Raw genomic sequence first — 18624 nt, 5'->3', positions numbered from 1 at the left:
TAAATTGCAAGTGTGCAATAATTGAAAATGGGACTTGCTTTATACTGCAAAATGACTATTCAGTAACCTTGTGTATATAGAGCAAGTTTTGTAGCCTGCAATGGTCTTTGAACCTCTGCATAGAGATTCTCTACCTGGTTCAACAAAAATACTAGACTGATGGGTGTATTCTAAGGAGATGTGTAAGAAGAAAACCCATGACACACAAATAGCTTGCCAAAGGGTGAACTGAGCGTTAGCAAGTCCTTTGTTTTATATGCCATACATATTTAAAATTTATGGATTATAAAATATTCTCGACATAATCTTGGATTACTAGGACCTGTTCGAGAGCCTCTTTTTTGTAGGTGTCAGGATGGCCGAGCGGTCTAAGGCGCTGCGTTCAGGTCGCAGTCTCCCCTGGAGGCGTGGGTTCGAATCCCACTTCTGACAAACACATTTTCTTTGTTTCAGTGCTAATAACAGGCAGCATTTCCTATGCAGTTCACCACGTAGTTTCTTTTTAAACCTGCGATGTGTTTTGTGACTAAAGAAAGATTACGTATTCGAAACAATATTTCCCTCCTGTATTGTTGTTGTTGCCATTTTTTAATGTAGTGTTCAGAGGTTGGAGGAAAGAGATACTTTTATTAAACTTTTCTGAACGATAAATTGCCAAGGCGGCGGCAGAGGGTCAGAAGCACAGAGCGGGGACCAAAGAGGTGCCCCCGGCCCCATTTCAGTAAGACATTGCGGGAGCAATGTCTAGTTGCTGCAGAAGGTGCTAGCAGAGTCTGCAGTCGATACGAGCCTGGGATTCTTAAAGGAACGCGAGCCCTTTCAGATTATCCCCATTGCAATTTGCTTCCATGCCCTCTCATCTTTGATATGAGGACGAGGTGGACCGTGGAGGCATGTTTGATGGCCCCGGAGAAATGCAGGCACTTTGCACATGCTCAGATGCACAATATTTGCAGCGCACCATTGGTGTTGAGCCCTGCCACTTAGGTGTGAGTAAGCGAGCATTGAGTGAGGCAGTTAAGAGGAGTAGCTTGTGGGTTGGTTGGATTAATAGCGTGCGGCTTTCTCTGTTACACATCGAAGGCTGGCTTGAGCTTTGTGCTTTCTCTTTGAGCGCTTCCTTTTCTCGGGACAGGAACGCTATGCTCAATCTGAACGCCACAGAGCAAAAACCATAGATAGAATAATCATAAGATGATGCAGCCCCTGTACCTCTTTAGGTGGGCGAAAAGCTTAAACAGACGAATGAAAGGAACTCCTAAGGCACCGCTGGGATTCGAACCCAGGATCTCCTGTTTACTAGACAGGCGCTTTAACCAGCTAAGCCACGGCGCCTATTGTTGCATCATACCTTTATTGAGATCTCCCCTAAAGAATAATTCAACTACAGTACTGTACTGCATTTCACAATGTAGGAACTGAATGTCTAAATGCCAGGATGGGAAAGTGCTGTTGTGCTCAGGTCCTGTTTGCTGTTTCCAAAAGGCACCTGGCTGGCCACTATGCGGATACTGGGTGGTCGTTGAACCGATCCAGCAGAGCTGCTCTTATATTCTTACGTTCCTCTTCCCTACTCATTCATTTTGTATTACTATTAGATTCTGAATGTGTGGGCAGATACTGCCTTATTTGTCACTTAGCAGACCTTAGTAAAAAAAAAAACCATGTGCTTAATAAATGTGGGTTTCTTTTGTTATTTTTATTTTGCAACCCCCCCCCCCAAATCAATAACAGCATCTTGCTTTATTTAGCATGATAAATATTCCACCCACCCTCCCCTTTGTGGGGAACGTTCATAGGAGTCAGTCCAGGTAAAGCTCGATGAACTGCAACCCAATTTTCCTCTTCCACGATATGAGATATAGGAGATTTCAAGGAAAATCCACCCCCAGAACCCAACCCGGGATCCTTCCGAATAAGGAGCGAGTGGCTCCTACTTTTGCTTCAGGTCTTGCAGAATAAAAAAAAGATCATATACCTAAGGGGATATGATAAAATTGTGGAAATCGCGTCCCTCTTCAGCCGCCGAAAGGATAAACGTGTGCATTCCGCTTGTCACCTCTGATCCTTCCAGCTGAAGGTCCCCTCGCTTGCAGAAGCGGCAGTGAGCTGCCGAGAGGCGGAGGGAGCTCACCATTCATTCTTTGCAGAAAAACAAGCGCCGATTATTCCCCTGGGTTTCTGCTTTTCTCCGCCGCTGCCTCTCCATGAGATTGGGCAGGCAACCGTCCCAATTTTCCGTTGCAATGAGAAAAATATGCGCGTTTTCAGAGTGCGGGCACCAGGGAAAATTCAATGCGTTGTATATTCTAGTCTTGGAGGAAAAGAAACTTCACACTAGCACTGAATTTCTGGAAGGGGCAAAATCTAAGCAGCTCTTTCAGCTATGGCCGGTTAGCTCAGTTGGTTAGAGCGTGGTGCTAATAACGCCAAGGTCGCGGGTTCGATCCCCGTACGGGCCAGCTACTTTTTCTTACTACTTTTCTCCCCTTGGGGCAAACATTAGTTTTACAGATACAATTGCTTTGTTTTTATATTTATTCATGGGAATTTCTCCATAGGCTTTACTTTGTTCTCCAGGACGGTCTCTGCCCTGCAGTTGCTTCTGCACAGTATAAATATAGTCTCTTTCTTCTGCATCATGTCTCCAATGCACTTTTTTAATGGTTTGCTTGTGCACCCCTGATTAATTGCGCTAGAGAGGCGGGAGAAAAGAGGACTCCTTGGCATCCTTTTCCTCTAGAAAGACGGGAAACATTTCTAAAAGGGGGGGGGGAGAGAAGCAGCAACTGAAAAAAAAGTTGTTACTGTATTAGATTTCTATTCTGCTTTCTTAAGGCCCAGAAAACAAGGTGAAAACTTTTGCCGTGACTCGGATTCGAACCGAGGTTGCTGCGGCCACAACGCAGAGTACTAACCACTATACGATCACGGCGCGCCACCGCTGAGCTGGAAAATTCCTCATGAAAATGCTTACTTGAAAACGAATAGCAGTGAAAGGGGCAGTCATTAACATTCCATAGAAGGTTGTAATTAAATTGCTTAATACTGTTCATTAAGCAAAGCAAAAGCCTCCTTCTGATTCATTAACTACCCGCATTCCTCCTCTTTCTTCTTCTTTTTTTTTGTCTTGATCCTGTTAACCCTTGTATTCTGCATGCATTTACTCTATTAGGAAATATTTTTCTTCTGATGACAGGCTAGTTTTACTTCTGTAGAAGTATAAAGGTATTGGTTGGTTTCCCACACATATCTTACATTTTTAGCCTAGATAGAAGCCCACACATTGTTCTGACATCTCCTGCCTCTTCCTTATTCAGGAAACGTAAAGAAAGAAACTAGATCGTAAGATTTAGTAAATATGTAGCATGTTGATGATGGGGAATATTTTAGTTTCCTCTCCACCCTTCCTGCAGTTGAATTAAGCCCCTGATATCATAGGGTAGCTTTCTTAAACCATAACTAATAAAAACAGCCTAGTTGCATGGTATACAATTGTGTGGGGTGGGGTATACCGCTCCAGTTTTTATTGGAACGTTTGCTTTTTCCTATTTAAAAACACTTTTCAATGGACCTAGTCTAGTTTATATAGAAAATTTAACAGGTATCTTAAAATAGGAGGCATCTTTGCTGGGGGCAGAATGGGGGAGTGTTTTATTCTCTACTTAAAGCTTTATGTGTGTAGAATCTTTTTGGTGACACTCAGGAAACTGAGTAAAACAAAATCAGAGAAGCCAGACAAGAATCACAACTCTTAAATATTAACAACTTCATATATAAGGGTCTGACACTTCTGTTTCTAGTGTATCTGAAGAAGTGTGCATGCACACGAAAGCTCATACCAAAGTAAAAACTTAGTTGGTCTTTAAGGTGCTACTGAAGGAATTTTTTTCATGTAGGGCATAACATTTAAGGCAATTGAGCCCTTTTTTTTTACATTGAAAGCAACAGATATGAAGTCAGAATTCCCCCTCCAGAGCATAATACATGCTGCAAAACACACTCGGCTTGTTTTCTTAAAAGTTGTTCTCAATCAAATTACCTATAGCTGTGTACAGCAGTGTGTTTTCAAACTTTCACAGATCCTAAACGTTAATATAGAATCACCACTTAAGATGCATTTTGGATTAGTGGGTACATCTGCACCCACCCTCAGTGCAGAGATCTTATGGCAAATAAAAGCACTATTTGGTTTTGGTTTTGGTGTGTCTGCACCTTCAGCAATAAATGCCCATTGAAGTTACTGCTGCTGTTTGAGAAGGCAGTCAAATCCCAACTTGGGAGAAAGGCAGGATACAAATATATTAAATGCATAATTTTGAATATTGCTTAGGGTCATCCATGTGCCAGAAGCAAGAGTCAAAACTTATGCAGTGCATTTTCAAAACACTGGTCTGGTTCAAAATGCCACAAAAACTGAACTGTTAGAAGAGTGAAATTTAAGTTTTGCTTTTGAATACGAGGTACAATAGTGGGCAGCCTGATTGATAACTTTCAAAATATATATAATTACATATACATGATTTTATATAAACAACCAAGTTATATAGAACAAGTGTCCCATGAAGGATGCATGAGTAAATGAAGTTATCTGGGTGGTTCTCAAGTGTCTTGAGTTCTGAGATGTCCTAGAGGAGCTTCATTGGATGAGGGGTAGGAAGAATTACCTGCTCACAAGCCCAGGGAGGAACCCACCAGGCTGGCATGAGCTACACCAGGGGCCCAAGAACCATCAGATCAATGTGCATGCAAGACCACCGATGAGGAATCCAATCCTGGGAAGGTCCCCATCTTCACATTGCCTTTGTATTTTCTATAGAATAAACCACTTAAATTACTAACTACCTACTCATGACTTTTCATCACCTGTGATGATTGCCAGAAAACATAGCTCCTTAAAGCCTGAAAGAAAAATGACCAGCACACAGATTTGTTTTGTAGCCTCAGCCGCTTTATTCAGTTTCACAAAAAAGTTCTGCTGCCAAACAGAACATTAAAAGTCAACAGCATTTTGTAAGAGCACTAAATAAGTTATTAGGTTTTGTAGATTTGAAGGCTGTGCAGGAGGGAGAATGGAAGACATGGAAAAAATCAAGGGGGGAAATTCCCCTTTTAAACCAGGAGTTTTAAATGATTGGGGTGGGGAGAAATCTTGGAAGAAATCGAAAACACTGTTGTGCAAATCTTTTTCTTGAGCAGTATTTCAAATAGTTACAGCCAACTAACACTAGTGCATTTTTTTTTCTGATTCAAAAGGTAGCAACGTAAACAATCATAGCATTGCCTACTGCATTGGAGCACTTATCAAGCAACACGCTTAGCACATGATGCTGGGAACTTTCAAATGTTGTTAGAGGCAGAACATCATCAAGGATTAGGTCAAATCTATAAAACATAGCAGCCTTTGGAATTCCTCTGACTCCTCCAGCTTCTCCATTGCTGCAGATTCCTCCATTTTCTGCACTGGGTAAAAAAAACTGAGGAACATTTCAAGACACACACTCGCACACAAACACGGAACTAACTTTTGCACAAAAGAGCTGATCCATTTTCTGCAACCCATAAAGCTTAGGGCAAATATCCCATGTATGTTTACTCTGAAGTGCCCCACTGAGTTGTAGCGGGTTTACTCCCAAGTGTATATACTATAACATGTTATAATATACTAGTGCATAGTGTAGTGCAGAATATACTACTGAAATTTTTAAATCCAGAGGGGAGTTTACTTGTGGCCCAACTCTCATCAGCCCTAGCCAGCATGGCCAACAGATCATGAATGTTACACCTCTGCTCCTAGGTTTCTAGTAAGGGAGACAACTGAATGCGTTGCCAAAAACAAACAAGCAAACAAACCACTTAAAATTCTAAGGAAGAGCACTCCGGCTCATTGACCAAAAATGTAATGTGACCTTCGCTATAATGCAAGCAGAAGAACATCATACCATAGGCATAGGGCCATTTCCTCACCTTGGTGTTTAAGAAAAGCCTTTCATGACAAGGTGCAGGTGCAGTAAACCTGAGATCAGACAATCCTTTCTTCATAAATCTGATGTGACAGAAGTATGTTTAGCTCGTTTTAAGACATCCTCAGCTGACATTCTTTTATTGCCACACATCCCTACAGTACATTCTACCAACCCAGACAGGATCAATTTGAATGAATTGAAGCTTTGGGAGCCTTTTGGGCTGAGATGTGGTATAAAAATAAGCTTTCTGCCTCACATGTCTACGGTTGTTTTCCAGGTGTCACTAGGCCCACTTTTAGGTTTGGAATGAATCACTTGCAAATGTTGTTAATACGAGACAGAACTGAAAATCGAAAGGTATGCATTCTATTCCGTGCAGCTTTTTCATTTTATTTACAAATGTGGGAAATACAAAGAGTGCACAACTTCTAAAATTGGTCCAAGCTGTCACTGCCCAACCCTATTCAGGTGCTCTTAGCCAAGCACCCCCAAACTTTGGCCCTCCAGATACAATTCCCATCATCCCTGACCACTGGTCCTGTTAGCTAGGGATCATGGGAGTTGTAGGCCAAAACATCTGGAGGGCCGCAGTTTGGGGGTGCCTGCTCTTAGCCATGCTTCTGGTCCTGTAGAAACTCCTCCCTTGGACTAGGTTAAGGCTTCTTGAGGGCAAATGTTGAAAAAATTCATCCAGCAAGTGAGAAATGTTACTTAGTCTGTGCATCTGCTGGGCAAATGTTGCACACTTGCACATGTTCAAATACGTGGGAACATAGGAAGCTGCCCGATACAACATCAGATCCTTAGTCAATATAACTCAGTATTGTACAACAATGACTGACAGAGGCTAGTCTCCAGAGTTTCACACACAAAAGGATTCCCTCTTCCCTACAGGAGAAACCAGGGATTGAACTTCTGGATGCAAAGGATCTGCTTCACTAGTGAGCTAAGGCCCTTTCCCAAACATAATGCATTGTACCTTTATATAAGGTAATTTATGCAGTATGGTTTGTGAACACATATTACAGGAACCTCAACTGGTTATCTAGTGACAGGAAACCACTGTGCAAATTTATTTTACAGTGTTCTCGTAGCAAAAATTTCCCCATCATATTACTCATTCAAGAAAATTATTGCAGATCAAAAGTACAAGCAACCCGCTTTAAAATACATGACTCCATAGGACACAAAGTGGATTTAAAGAGAAAGCAACTCTCAACTGCTGAAATGGGCTAAGATAGCCTATAAAAGAATCATGCCAATTAGGAGGGTAAATCAAGGGAGATTCCTGAAAAAACAGCTTTGGGTCTAAACCTTAGGAGCTGGTGCAGAGTTTTAGGGCAGTGTGTGCCGACCACATTTTGAGTGCGTCTCCCCTGGTCGTGCTGCCTTCTGCACCAAGCCCATTACATTTTCAGCAGTGTATCATACCAGTACAAATGGTCAAGTGAGCCTCTCACCAAGAAACTGCTAATGGAGCAGCTTGTGGCTTTTAAAATGGATATTTACACATAACAAAATTGAAACACTATTTCTAAGGCACATGATAAGAGATTAAGTAGATAAAAAAAATTAACTGCCACACAATGGCAGTTTGATGAGCAAGCAGGCAGGAGTTTGTGTCGTCTTCATGGCTGGCTGTGTGCAGCCGACGCAGCTCGTCAGGCAACCCAGTCTTTTGGATGGCGCAAAACTTCTAGGATTTCAGCTTCCCTGGAATTCTCTGGAGGAGAATGCATGTATTCCCACCTGCACACAATTTTAAAATTACAAACATACAATTACTTTCACCTGGCGAGCAGGATGCATGCTAGTCTAGACCAGTGTTTCCCAACCTTGTGCCTCCAGATGTTTTGGGACTACAACTCCCATCATCCCTAGCTAGCAAGACCAGTGGTCAGGAATGATGGGAGTTGTAGGCCCAAAACATCTGGAGGCACAAGGTTGGGAAACACTGCTCTAGACAATACAGTTTCATACTTCTTTTGATATCTCAGAGTGGGACCCAATGGGTGTCTATGTGATTTTGATTCCCTAGAGAGGAGGGGAGGGGGTGTCCACCAATCTTCCCCCTTTCCCTGCAGCCTGTGGCACTCCACACACACCCAATTCAGCTCCCAAGAGTTAGGGGACCCTCTAGAATAGCCAGGAAGACATGTGAGTAAAGCATTCAGAACGCCCTGAGAAAAGGTCTACCTGTATGTAAAGCAGGACCTTTGAATATCCTTCATCTCTTCCTCATACTACATCCAAACCACACTCCCTTATATAGTTGGTAGCAGCACCTCTCTCCAAAACAGGAAAATGTGCAGATGGGGGGACTTGGGGGGCGGGTCCTGTTGGCCACAGACCCAGGTGAGCACTCATCAGACCCTGCGGTAGTCAAGGGGAAGCAGAGCTTCTTGTACTGGCCAGACCCTTGGTGTGTTCTTCATTTAAGCATCAAATCCAGAGGAGCAGAACAAAACAGTAGCTGGATACTTTCCAATGGAAAGGCAAGTTGTTTCTTATTGGTAGCAATATCCCCAGCCAGCCAGCTGAGTCCCCCAAAATTAAAAACCTGAGGAACTACTGAGTTCAGGTTCACAACATGGAAAAAGACCCAGCTAATGGCACTCCCTCACAGTTGCCCATTCACTAAGCACCCAGCAACAGCAAGTATCTATCTATCCCCACCTCTCTCGGGTCTCTCCAGGGGGAAGTGTTCTTCTCACAGTGGCAAGGACATTCCCCACCTAGTGATGGCTTCGTGCACATGGAAATATTGATTCTGAGAAAGCTAGTTACTGCTACTTATTGCACAAAGCTAGCTAGCACACATTTGGAGCTGGACCAGGCACTTTAAACTCACTGCTATGCAATCTTGTTTGCAATTAAAAAGCAACAAAACTTGTTAGTTTCCTATTAAGCAGTATCTGTACCTGAAAAGGTCTGTTTAGAGGTTGTGATGATGCTCTTACCTGGCAGTGAGTGGCAAAGACATAAGAATGCTTTCAATCCTAGATCCTGGTGTTGCAAGTCCAAACTTAGTACCTCTGTCATAAACAAGATTGAATTCCACATACCTGTGGGAGAGCACAGGGGAGAAAGAGAGACTTTTGTCTGTTTCCTTAAACTGTGTCACTAATTCTGGCTTTGCTAATTACAAGTAAAGGAAAGAAGCTCTGTAGGGAATTCTACTCCAATACCTGGCCAGGGAAATCCTGCATAAACGCCCTGGTCTTCATGATTTTACTAAACACTTTCCACATATTTTCAGGTCAAACTTCATTAGCCGCTAAAAATAAAAAGTAACCCAGAGTCCAAGGATCTTAAGCTGAATTCTGAAAGTCGATGCTTGCAGATAAACTTGGAACAAATCCAGCCATGCACATAGGTTAGCAACATTGCTAGTAAAAGAATTGCTCAATTGCTTGGCTCAGAAACAAAAGAACACCAGTTTGAGAATTCAGCATTTGTGCAACAATCAATGCTCAGTATTGGAAACACAGAAAAGCTTTTATTTTTGCAAGAAAGAGGAAGACGAGCTTCCAAATAAGCTGTCTGAATGGAGTGTCAAATGAACATTCGCTTACAAGTCCAGTCACAGTAGACTGAAAATTACATACGAGTCCCAGCCATAATTTTGCCATGAACCAACCACAGCAGCCTTCTCAGCTCTACAGCAGTATCCTGATCCCATACGCAAATCCCCTCCCAGGGCCACAATCTCAACTGGTCACAGGTCTCCTGCCACCTTCTCTAGTAGAGTATAAGCCATTGTCTTTGAAGCAGTACAGAAAACAAATGTTATCAACATTTTAAAAGTTGGAAACGACAAGTTTTTAGTGTGTCTCAAATTAAAGGAGAGAGAGGTTGGAAGCCAAACAAAAACACCAAGGTTCAAAAGCCAAGAGAGACAAACAGAAACTCGCAGTGGTGGGATAGTGAACTATCAGCGATGGCCATGAGTTGAGACAAAAATGCCAGAACACACTACCATAGCGAAGAACAGGAAGATGGAACTTTTGACCTTCTACATAGGCAATTTTAACTTGTAACATCGCACCCTAATCCTTCTGCTTTACAACAATGTTTTGTTTCCGCTCTAGTAATACAATGAGTCTGACCAAACTGTGGGAGACAGTGGAAGATAGGAGTGCCTGGCGTGCTCTGGTCCATGGGGTCACTAAGAGTCGGACACGACTAAATGACTAAACAACAATACAATGAGAAAACCAATGTCAGAAACTGGGATAGAAAAGCTAGGAGCCAAAATGGCTTCTGGGACCTGGGTTGTGGGCACCAAAACAGAATGTCTAGTCGCTACTTATACTTTTTATTTATTATTTTGATAAGCATGCATTAATATTCAATTCACATGAGTGACACATTGTCAATATCACATTTTTAGAAGAAATTGTTAATACATGTTTAATTTGGTGTTTACAATAAAAAATATTGGTACCATACTCAACACAGTCTACTCGCTATTGTTAAACTCCTTATAGGATACAACCAGAGTCATGTTGACTGCAATTTCAAAATCTGCACGGCAGAGAACTCTCTACCTTAAAGACCAGTCACAATGAATGGGGAAAAGATGGGTTATAATGGTCAGCTTGTCACTCCTTATCTTAGAACAAGGAAAAACAGAACTCAGCTACCCTAATACCAGCCTCTACATGGTTTATCAGAAGACACGAAGCAGCCCCTATGTTTTTTCCCTTCAAGCAACGCCCTGATCTCACAAAACCAGAACCATGCTCCAAGGCTGTCTTTAGAATCGAAAGATAATCAGACATTGTCAGCACTTGGAATTTCAAATGATGCAACAAGATTGTTCAGAAACTGTCATTAGTTTGTGGATACAAGTAATATTGTTCAGTTTCAGTTGGCAGGGACGTATTTATCTTGCCAACAGGGAAACAAATTCAGTGTCTTCAAATTAAGTTCTCACAACTCAACAGGCTGGCAGTTAGAAGCCTGGTAGAGCTTCGGATGAAGAAGAAATTAGAATAGCACTGACTTAGGACAAAGACAGGAAGAAGGTTCTTGGTTACTTCAAATGTATTAAATTGACATTTTATGAAAAAGGGGCAAAAAGGTTTTGGATTAGCCATCTTGCTGATCAACTGATGAGCAAAACAGCACCCCTTCCCCATGGTTTGAAGCCTTCCAAAGCTCACCTCCCTCTGCGGATCTGCTGCCACAATTTTTCCTCTGGTGAGAATTTGTCATGGCAGTGCTTCTTCACAATGGGAACATAGCAAGGCACAATGGCTTTGGCACAACTCTGCACAAACTGAAAGACTTCTTCTTTTGAAGGAGAGTCCAGGTCATCAAAAAATATGCCTCCAATCCCTCGTCGTTCTCCTCGGTGCTTGATATAAAAATAATCATCACACCTACAACCATGAATGTTAGGCACATAAAAAATTGGTTATATCAGCAGATTTTGAAATACACCACTATATACAGCCCGGGGGGGGGGGCACAGGTGCATAACCCCCACCTTTAGCAGGAGAGTAGGGGGAGGGAGGGAAGAGAAGAGAGTTGACTCTCTCTGGTCCCATTCTGTCAACAGTACAGACATTGGCTGAGCAGCCCTGTTTAAGGAAGTTTTTATTGTCTGATATTTAACTGTGTTTTTAATATTCTGTTGGGAGCCGCCCAGTGGCTGGGGAAACCAAGCCAAATGGGTGGGGTATAAATAAATTATTATTATTATTATTATTATTATTATTATTATTATTATTATTATTCACAGATAGAGGACATCTTTAAAACTATAGGGCAAAAAGCTCCCATATGTTTTCTGATAATTTCTTCCTTCCTCAAGGAAAATTTGATTAGGGCTTTCTACATACCATTTCTTAAACTTGGGGTACAGCTCTGGATTATGCCGATCACAAGCTTCCTTCAGGGTTTTGTGGAAATGAACGGCGTCATCTTTGTCCAAGTAAGTTGGAGTGAGGTCTGTTCCACCACCAAACCACCACTGTGTCGTACCTAAGGGCAAAAAAGACCCCAAACAACTACATAATTATTTTACCCATAACAAAGTTATTAGATACATTTGAGCTGTTGCCAACGCTCCATGACCTGAACTCCACTTATGCAATGGGCCTTCCCCTCCTTCCCTTCCCCGCCATGCGCACGAAATCTGCTCTGGAGGGTCCTGCAACCCCTTAAGAGCTGATTTTGAGGGTGTACAGGAGGCTGTAGCAGACAGGAATGTTCTGCAATTGGAAGTCTCTAGCCCATCACTTTTTTACATTTACTCTTGTAAAATATATGAATAATCACATGCATTTACTTACTGACTCGTCTGTAATGCGCGCACACACACACACAAAATATATCGCCAACTTAAGACAACTGCCTGCATTATACTTGCCAATACATCCAAGGAAAAATTTGAGGGGTAGTAAAGAAAATTGATTACAAGGCACTTATTTTAACTTCTGCACTCTCCCAGGCTTATGGATTAGAGCAGGCAACCCCAAACTGCGGCCCTCCAGATGTTTTGGCCTACAACTCCCATGATCCCTAGCTAACAGGACCAGTGGTCAGAGATGATGGGAATTGTAGTCCAAAACACCTGGAGGGCCGAAGTTTGGGGATGCCTGGATTGGAGAAATTCATTTTTAAAAGTAAAAAAACCAAGATCATATATAAAAGGCAGGTTGACACTACTGTCCCTTGGTCACAGATTACATATCATAACATCCTGCAAAACCAGGGATTAAAGCATCTGAAATGCTTCCTAAAATAGTTGTGGAAAACTGAAGAGACCATTGTAAAGAAAAATGCTCAGATATTTTTAGGATGTCAAGACAAGCAGATGCCACACTGCCTAGGTTAATCAGTAATCCTGTTCCTTGAGAAAGCCATCCCATTGGGAATAAATGAGATAAATTTGCTACCTACATCTTCTCAAGTTTTAAGTTCTTTTCTCCCTCCTACTGACTTCTCTAATAGGTCACGGCTGTAGAGATCTGTTATACATGCCACAGATCATCTTGTTTAGACAAGCAGAGGTTAAGGAGGGTAAATTCTCAATTCCTTGCTGCAGCATAAGAATTCTCTCTTCTGAAGGTGGGCTGCATTATTTTTTCACTCACATACAATTCAGACACTCCTGGTTCATTACTGATCTTACCATCGGCCTCCTCAATTTCAAAGTATCTGTAGTTGAAGTGTATGGTAGGAACATGAGGGTTCTTTGGATGAATAACGGAGCTGACTCCCATAGCACAAAAAGGCAGTTTTCCTACAAGGCAAAATAAAGGAAGTCTGTGCCAACAATGAAAACATTATCCAGCTCTGAAAATGAAACAATTTTTTCTAACCGTGCTTCCAATTCTGCATGGTGCATCCCAGAAGCAATGTACATGAACCCACAACTTTTTAGTTTCAGTTTGTTTCTTGCTGAGGTGACACTGGAGCTCTTATGCACCTATAGCAGAGCATGAGCCTTGCACCCTGCCCTGTATGCAGCCTGAAGCCTGCTCCCATCCAGAGCCTGGCCTTTGGCAGATCCAGATTTCCAAAGCAACCTGCCTTACCACTTTTGCCCTTCAGGGTTTTCCCTCTGCTTCTCATCTGTTGAGCTGCTTCTTCAGAAAGGTGTCCAAAAACAACAGACACATTAACTCCGGCCTTCTCAAAGACTTCTCCATTCTGCAGTACGCAGCTGATGCCTCCCCCACCTGTTAAAACAAGAAGCAAGGTTTCATTTCATTGAAATTAGTGTACGCCATTTGTAAAGACACCTGTTCATATAGTTATCCAAACCTAGGCAATTTGGTAACTTGGCTCTTCAGAATAGGAAAAGGCAGCACAAACTACAGAGGAGGGGCCTGGTGGGACTTGACACTTTTACACTTTGTTGATGATTTTGCTAAAACTGGTGGCAGCCAGAAGGATGTTAAGTTAAATTGATGTTAAAGTCTTCCTTTCATCCATGCCCCTCAATAATTTGAGCAGCAGGATAAACTGTGCAAGGATAAAACTTTCAATAATTATCTTGAGGCATGAAAAATTCACAGAAGTATTATTTCAATTAAACTTCAATCAAGTTGGGATGCATTACCACTTCATGGAGAGACGGCTACTAAATGACCTGAAGCTTGTAAGGAACCATCACCGACCATGTTCGCAGGTCATAATATGCAAGATGGCCAGCATATTATGGTTTCAGAAATAAGAAGCATGCTCGTGCCCAGTCAGATTATTCCTTTTTCACCCTGCCCCAAGCACAAGAAGGAGAAACAACCCAGGAAGTCATCATTAAGGGTGGCTTTCTACACTGCCCAAAACAAGGAGAATTCTGGTCTGCTGCCTCCTAACAAACCAGCATTTAAAAGCCAACAACAAACTATGGTTTAAGTCTGGTTTGCTAAAGAGCAACAAACCTGGGTTTGGGCATCACAGGAAGTCAAGCTTAATTTCAGCTTCCTGGCTTGCACGAAGGAAGAGTGAAACAGGAGTAATTGGGCAGTGGCTTCCAGTATGCTGCTGGTTCCCAATGTAAGCCAGCAACCTTGGCTTATTGTGATGTGTGAACAAAACTACAATCTGTTACTAAGCAGAACTATAGTCACAACTACGGTACCTTCCACCTTATTAAGCACAAAGAAAAAGCAACCAATTAAATTTTTTCTTAATTTTTTTTCAAAAAAAAAAAGTGATATTTTTTATAAAGGCTTCCTCTCAAAAATGATGTGCATTAGGACAAAAAGTAGATGTGATAGTTTTTTTTTCTGGTTTTAAAGATGCAGTGTTCTCTAATATTTGTAAAGAGCAGATAGGACCTCAGTGGGACCCTCCTTTCTTATCTGCTTCACTCCACACACACCCTGCATGCCACACTGGGCCTGTCATATAAAACCCTCCCTTGAAATCAGTCACGCTCATCTGCAAAAACTCAACTGCCCATTAAACAAAAATCATTTAAGGAAATTTTGTCTCTAAAAATGGTCTAGTTCAATTGTGTAACTTTGACTTTCACAACTCTTCTGCTTCTGTTAGATAACATTTTGTTCCTGGCCTGGCGATTCACTCCAGAAGCAAATGTGATTAACAGGAGAAAACTGAGAGACATATATTAACAGCCCCTGAAGCCCTGGGCACAAAGTCACAAACAAACTATTCAAAGTCTAAAGGTACTTTCATATTAAAAATTCTAAGATTACGTTTTTTAAAACTCCAATTATCAATCTAAGGCACTCACTTTCCAGATATCTACCTATCTTCCCTAAAGGACTCTCCTCTCATAAAGAGAATTGTATGAACATACAGTCCAGATCCCATACACAAAAGGATGGACTAAAAAAGTGCCAAATATAAGATATTCTAAGCTTCCCACTATTTCCACTCTGCAACTTCCTTATGTTAGGCATTTTCACTGTAGAGTATGCACACAAAGACCACACTCTCTTATGCTCCAAAATAAGCTACTATGTCCTAGTTTGATAGCTATAAACACGAATGGGTTCAAATTCACCCCATAAACACAGTGATAGGAGTATGTGTGTCTTCAATCACCAAAATTGCGACGGATCCACTGAAAGGTATAAAAAAAGTAATTAATCCTCACTTTGAAAACTTCCTGCTATAGCACCCTACTACTGTATAGCGGTGTCAAAACACACAGCCACACGTGACATTGCAGCAGCACCCCCAGTTAACACACATATATACAGGCACCCCTAAAACTCACAGGAGCATACTTAGGAGCATGTAACACAGGTTACATATCCTTTACCTTTGCACTAGTTGATCGCAATCAAATTCCAAGCCACCAGCTCTTGGGGTGAAGAAGGGAGTCTAATTCAAACTAGCTATTCTGGCTTTGTTTTGAAATGTGTTGCTCAAGCAGTATTTGCAATCCTGTACACACTTATGGTGAAGTAACCTTTCCGTCCCCCAATGTGGTTGACCACCTTACAGCAGAACCAAGTCCCTTGAGTACAGTGGTGGCTATTCTGCATCAATTAGGCTGCAAACCTAATCCTGCTTACTTAAGGAGAAACCCCCCACTGAATTAAGCAGGGCTTATTTTCTGTGTAGAGGTGGTCAGAACTGACTGCCTTTAAGGAGAGGGTGCTTTGCTGTGATGCTTTTATCCTAGTTACAGGTAGGTAGCTGTGTTGGTATGACGTAGTCAAAACAAAATTTAAAAAAAATCCCTTCCAGTAGCACCTTAGAGACCAACTAAGTTTGTCATAGGTATGAGCTTTCGTGTGCATGCACACTTCTTCAGATAGGGTTTTACCCTAGATGATGTTACTGAGATCCCTGCATGGCAGGGGGTTTGAACTCTGCGATTTCACCGATCCGTTTAATAGAATCATATAAATTCTAGCGGTGTTTTTTTTTAAATTTGTTATTACGTTCTACGCTTTTTTGGTTCAAGCCAGCTTGAGAGCCCTTGCGGGGGGGGGGGAGTCAATGACAACAATAATTCCGGGAGCCCGAAGTGCACGTGTAGGACGTGCACGACCGTGCGTGTGTGCTCGGCACCCCCCCTCCGGAACTTGGGTCACCTTCCTTCCTCTCCCAGCGGTCCACGGTGAACTGGGCGCCGCGGTCGACCTGGGCCAGGGCGCTGCACACCTGGCTCTGCGTCTCCATGATGAGCAGCTCCCATGCGGCTCCGCATGGCCCCGCGACGGTCCGCGCAGCTCGCCCAGCCCGCTCACCGGCGGCGCCATGAAGCGCTCGCAGCGGCAGCGCCAGCTCGTCGTCGTCCTCCGCCTCCCGGCCGCCGCCACCGGCCAGCTGCCCCCGCCGCAGCTGCTGCTGCTGCTCTGCTGCTCCATCTCGGCCCGCCGGGCCAGCCCCAGCCCGGCCAGCGCCGCCGCCGCCGCCGCGCCCCAGCCGAGTCTCTCAGCCCAGCGGGAAGCTCCCGGCGGCGACCCGCAGCCGCCTGCCCAGAAGCTCCTCCTGCAGCAGCAGCGCGACCCGGCGCCCAGCGACATGCCCCGGGCGCCCGCGGCGCAAACCCCCGCGCACCAGCAGCGACAATGGCGAGCAAGCGCGGACCTCGGCGACCCCACTGCTTCTCACCGCCGGCCCGGACGATGAGGAAGCGGCGCACACGCCCCCCTCGCCTCAGGCAGCAGTGGAAGGGGCGGGGGAAAACAAACGAACAATCCGGAGCAAAGGCTCCTGGGGAACGTAGTTCGGCGTTCCGTTGTGTGCGTCGCCGCCGGGAGGCAGTCAGACTACAACTCCCAAGCAAGAGCTCCGGAATGGGCGTCCGAGCGGGGAAGCCCCTGCTTTGCGTAACGCGGCGGGCAGGGCTGGGCAGCACGTAGCACGAGAGGGGAGTTGGCGCGGGGCGCTGAGCAAACTGAAGTAAGCCGCCCTGTGATCTTTGGAGGGAAGTGCGGGCATAGAAGTTCAATAAATAATAAAAAAAAACGCACCCGCAGCCCTGTGTCCCGTTTCCTCTTAACGTGAGAGCGTCGAATCATGGTTCAGTCCTACATGATCATGGTGTCTCCCCTGCCAGGTTGGGACGTCTATTTGGTTTAAGACAAAGTGACCGTAAATAAGGATTTCTTGAATCATATAATTAGAAAAGCCTTATATAAAGTATGGGGTAAATTACCGGTGGCTACTGGAACCAAAGATTCCCTGGTGGGTGTCCCCACCAGAGGTATTAGCGGGTTAAAAAAAAATGGAAAAGAATTGGCCAACATATCAACAACTATTAATAAAAGAACATGGCGTCTTAAAATTAAAACCATATGATGAGATTAAAGATTATTGTAATAGCTGGCTACAATTTCATCAAATAGTCCACCTGTTTAATGAAGACAACAGCACAAAAGGTTTTGAACATAAAACTTCCAAACTGCAAAGCAAATTACTGCAGCCAAATAAAAATATAGTATCGAAAATGTATAATTTACTCCTTGAGTGGGAATTGAAAGATGAAGTAATAAAAGAAACAATGATAGAGTGGTCACAAGATTTGGGGCAAGACAATACACTTAGACAGGTGGGAAAAATTGTGGAGTGTGGATATAAATTTTACAGCCTGTTATGTGATAAGAGAAAATATAATGAAAATCGTTGGTACCTTACCCCAGTGAAATTGGCTAATATTTATTAAAAAATATGCAAACCTTTGTTGGAGATGTAAAGTAGAGGTGGGAACAATGTATCATATGTGGTGGTGGGGGGTGCAAGGTGATTAAACAATTCTGGACTAAGATACATGAATAGCTGAAAAGAATATTTAAGAGCACAATTCTTAAGAAGCCAGAAGCATATCTGATGGACTTAATAACTAATGATATTCCCAAAGACAAAAAGAAACATATTCCTCTACGGCACAGCAGCAGCGAGACTACTACCGGTAGTGGGAAAAATAGGAAAAATACCAGAAATATCAGAATGGAGAACCAAGATTTGTGAATTTATGGCAATGGCAAAATGAATGGCTTCAATTAGAGGCAGCTCCAAACAAAAAGTTAAGAGAGAGTGGGAGTGTGTAGAGACATATATGGAAAAATATGGAAATGGAAACAAATTTTAATATAAATATAAAAGGAAATACTCGCAAGGGATACAAGATAATAGTACAAAGGATAGAATCATTAAGTACAAACAATTGTTAACACAGCAAGGAACAATAATATAAATACCAATAAGATCGCAT

At 42.9% G+C, this 18624-nt stretch overlaps 1 protein-coding gene and 4 non-coding genes across 5 annotated transcripts; 2 read left to right on the top strand and 3 right to left on the bottom strand.

Annotated features, from left to right (window-relative positions):
• Nucleotides 1–349: 349 nt before the first annotated feature.
• On the top strand, nt 350–432 carry TRNAL-CAG (transfer RNA leucine (anticodon CAG)). The gene has a single exon. It is a non-coding gene; the product is annotated as a tRNA-Leu (tRNA).
• An 829-nt stretch (nt 433–1261) lies between these two features.
• On the bottom strand, nt 1262–1335 carry TRNAT-AGU (transfer RNA threonine (anticodon AGU)). The gene has a single exon. It is a non-coding gene; the product is annotated as a tRNA-Thr (tRNA).
• Nucleotides 1336–2388: 1053 nt separating this feature from the next.
• TRNAI-AAU (transfer RNA isoleucine (anticodon AAU)) lies at nt 2389–2462 on the top strand. The gene has a single exon. It is a non-coding gene; the product is annotated as a tRNA-Ile (tRNA).
• Nucleotides 2463–2863: 401 nt separating this feature from the next.
• On the bottom strand, nt 2864–2935 carry TRNAH-GUG (transfer RNA histidin (anticodon GUG)). Its single transcript has one exon. It is a non-coding gene; the product is annotated as a tRNA-His (tRNA).
• A 1512-nt stretch (nt 2936–4447) lies between these two features.
• Nucleotides 4448–17026, bottom strand: CPOX (coproporphyrinogen oxidase). The gene is given in 9 exon segments (XM_035115455.2): nt 4448–7715; nt 8927–9031; nt 11135–11353; nt 11816–11957; nt 13111–13221; nt 13517–13660; nt 16499–16598; nt 16600–16629; nt 16631–17026. Coding segments are annotated over 9 exon segments (1242 nt in total). The 5' UTR covers nt 16934–17026; the 3' UTR covers nt 4448–7627.
• Between the last annotated feature and the right edge of the window lie 1598 nt (nt 17027–18624).

Source organism: Zootoca vivipara, chromosome 4 (assembly GCF_963506605.1).
Source record: "Zootoca vivipara chromosome 4, rZooViv1.1, whole genome shotgun sequence".
Classification (NCBI taxonomy): Eukaryota; Metazoa; Chordata; class Lepidosauria; order Squamata; family Lacertidae; genus Zootoca; species Zootoca vivipara.
The sequence above is the reverse complement of the archived record's forward strand: the minus strand, read 5'-3'. Positions and strand labels throughout refer to the sequence as shown.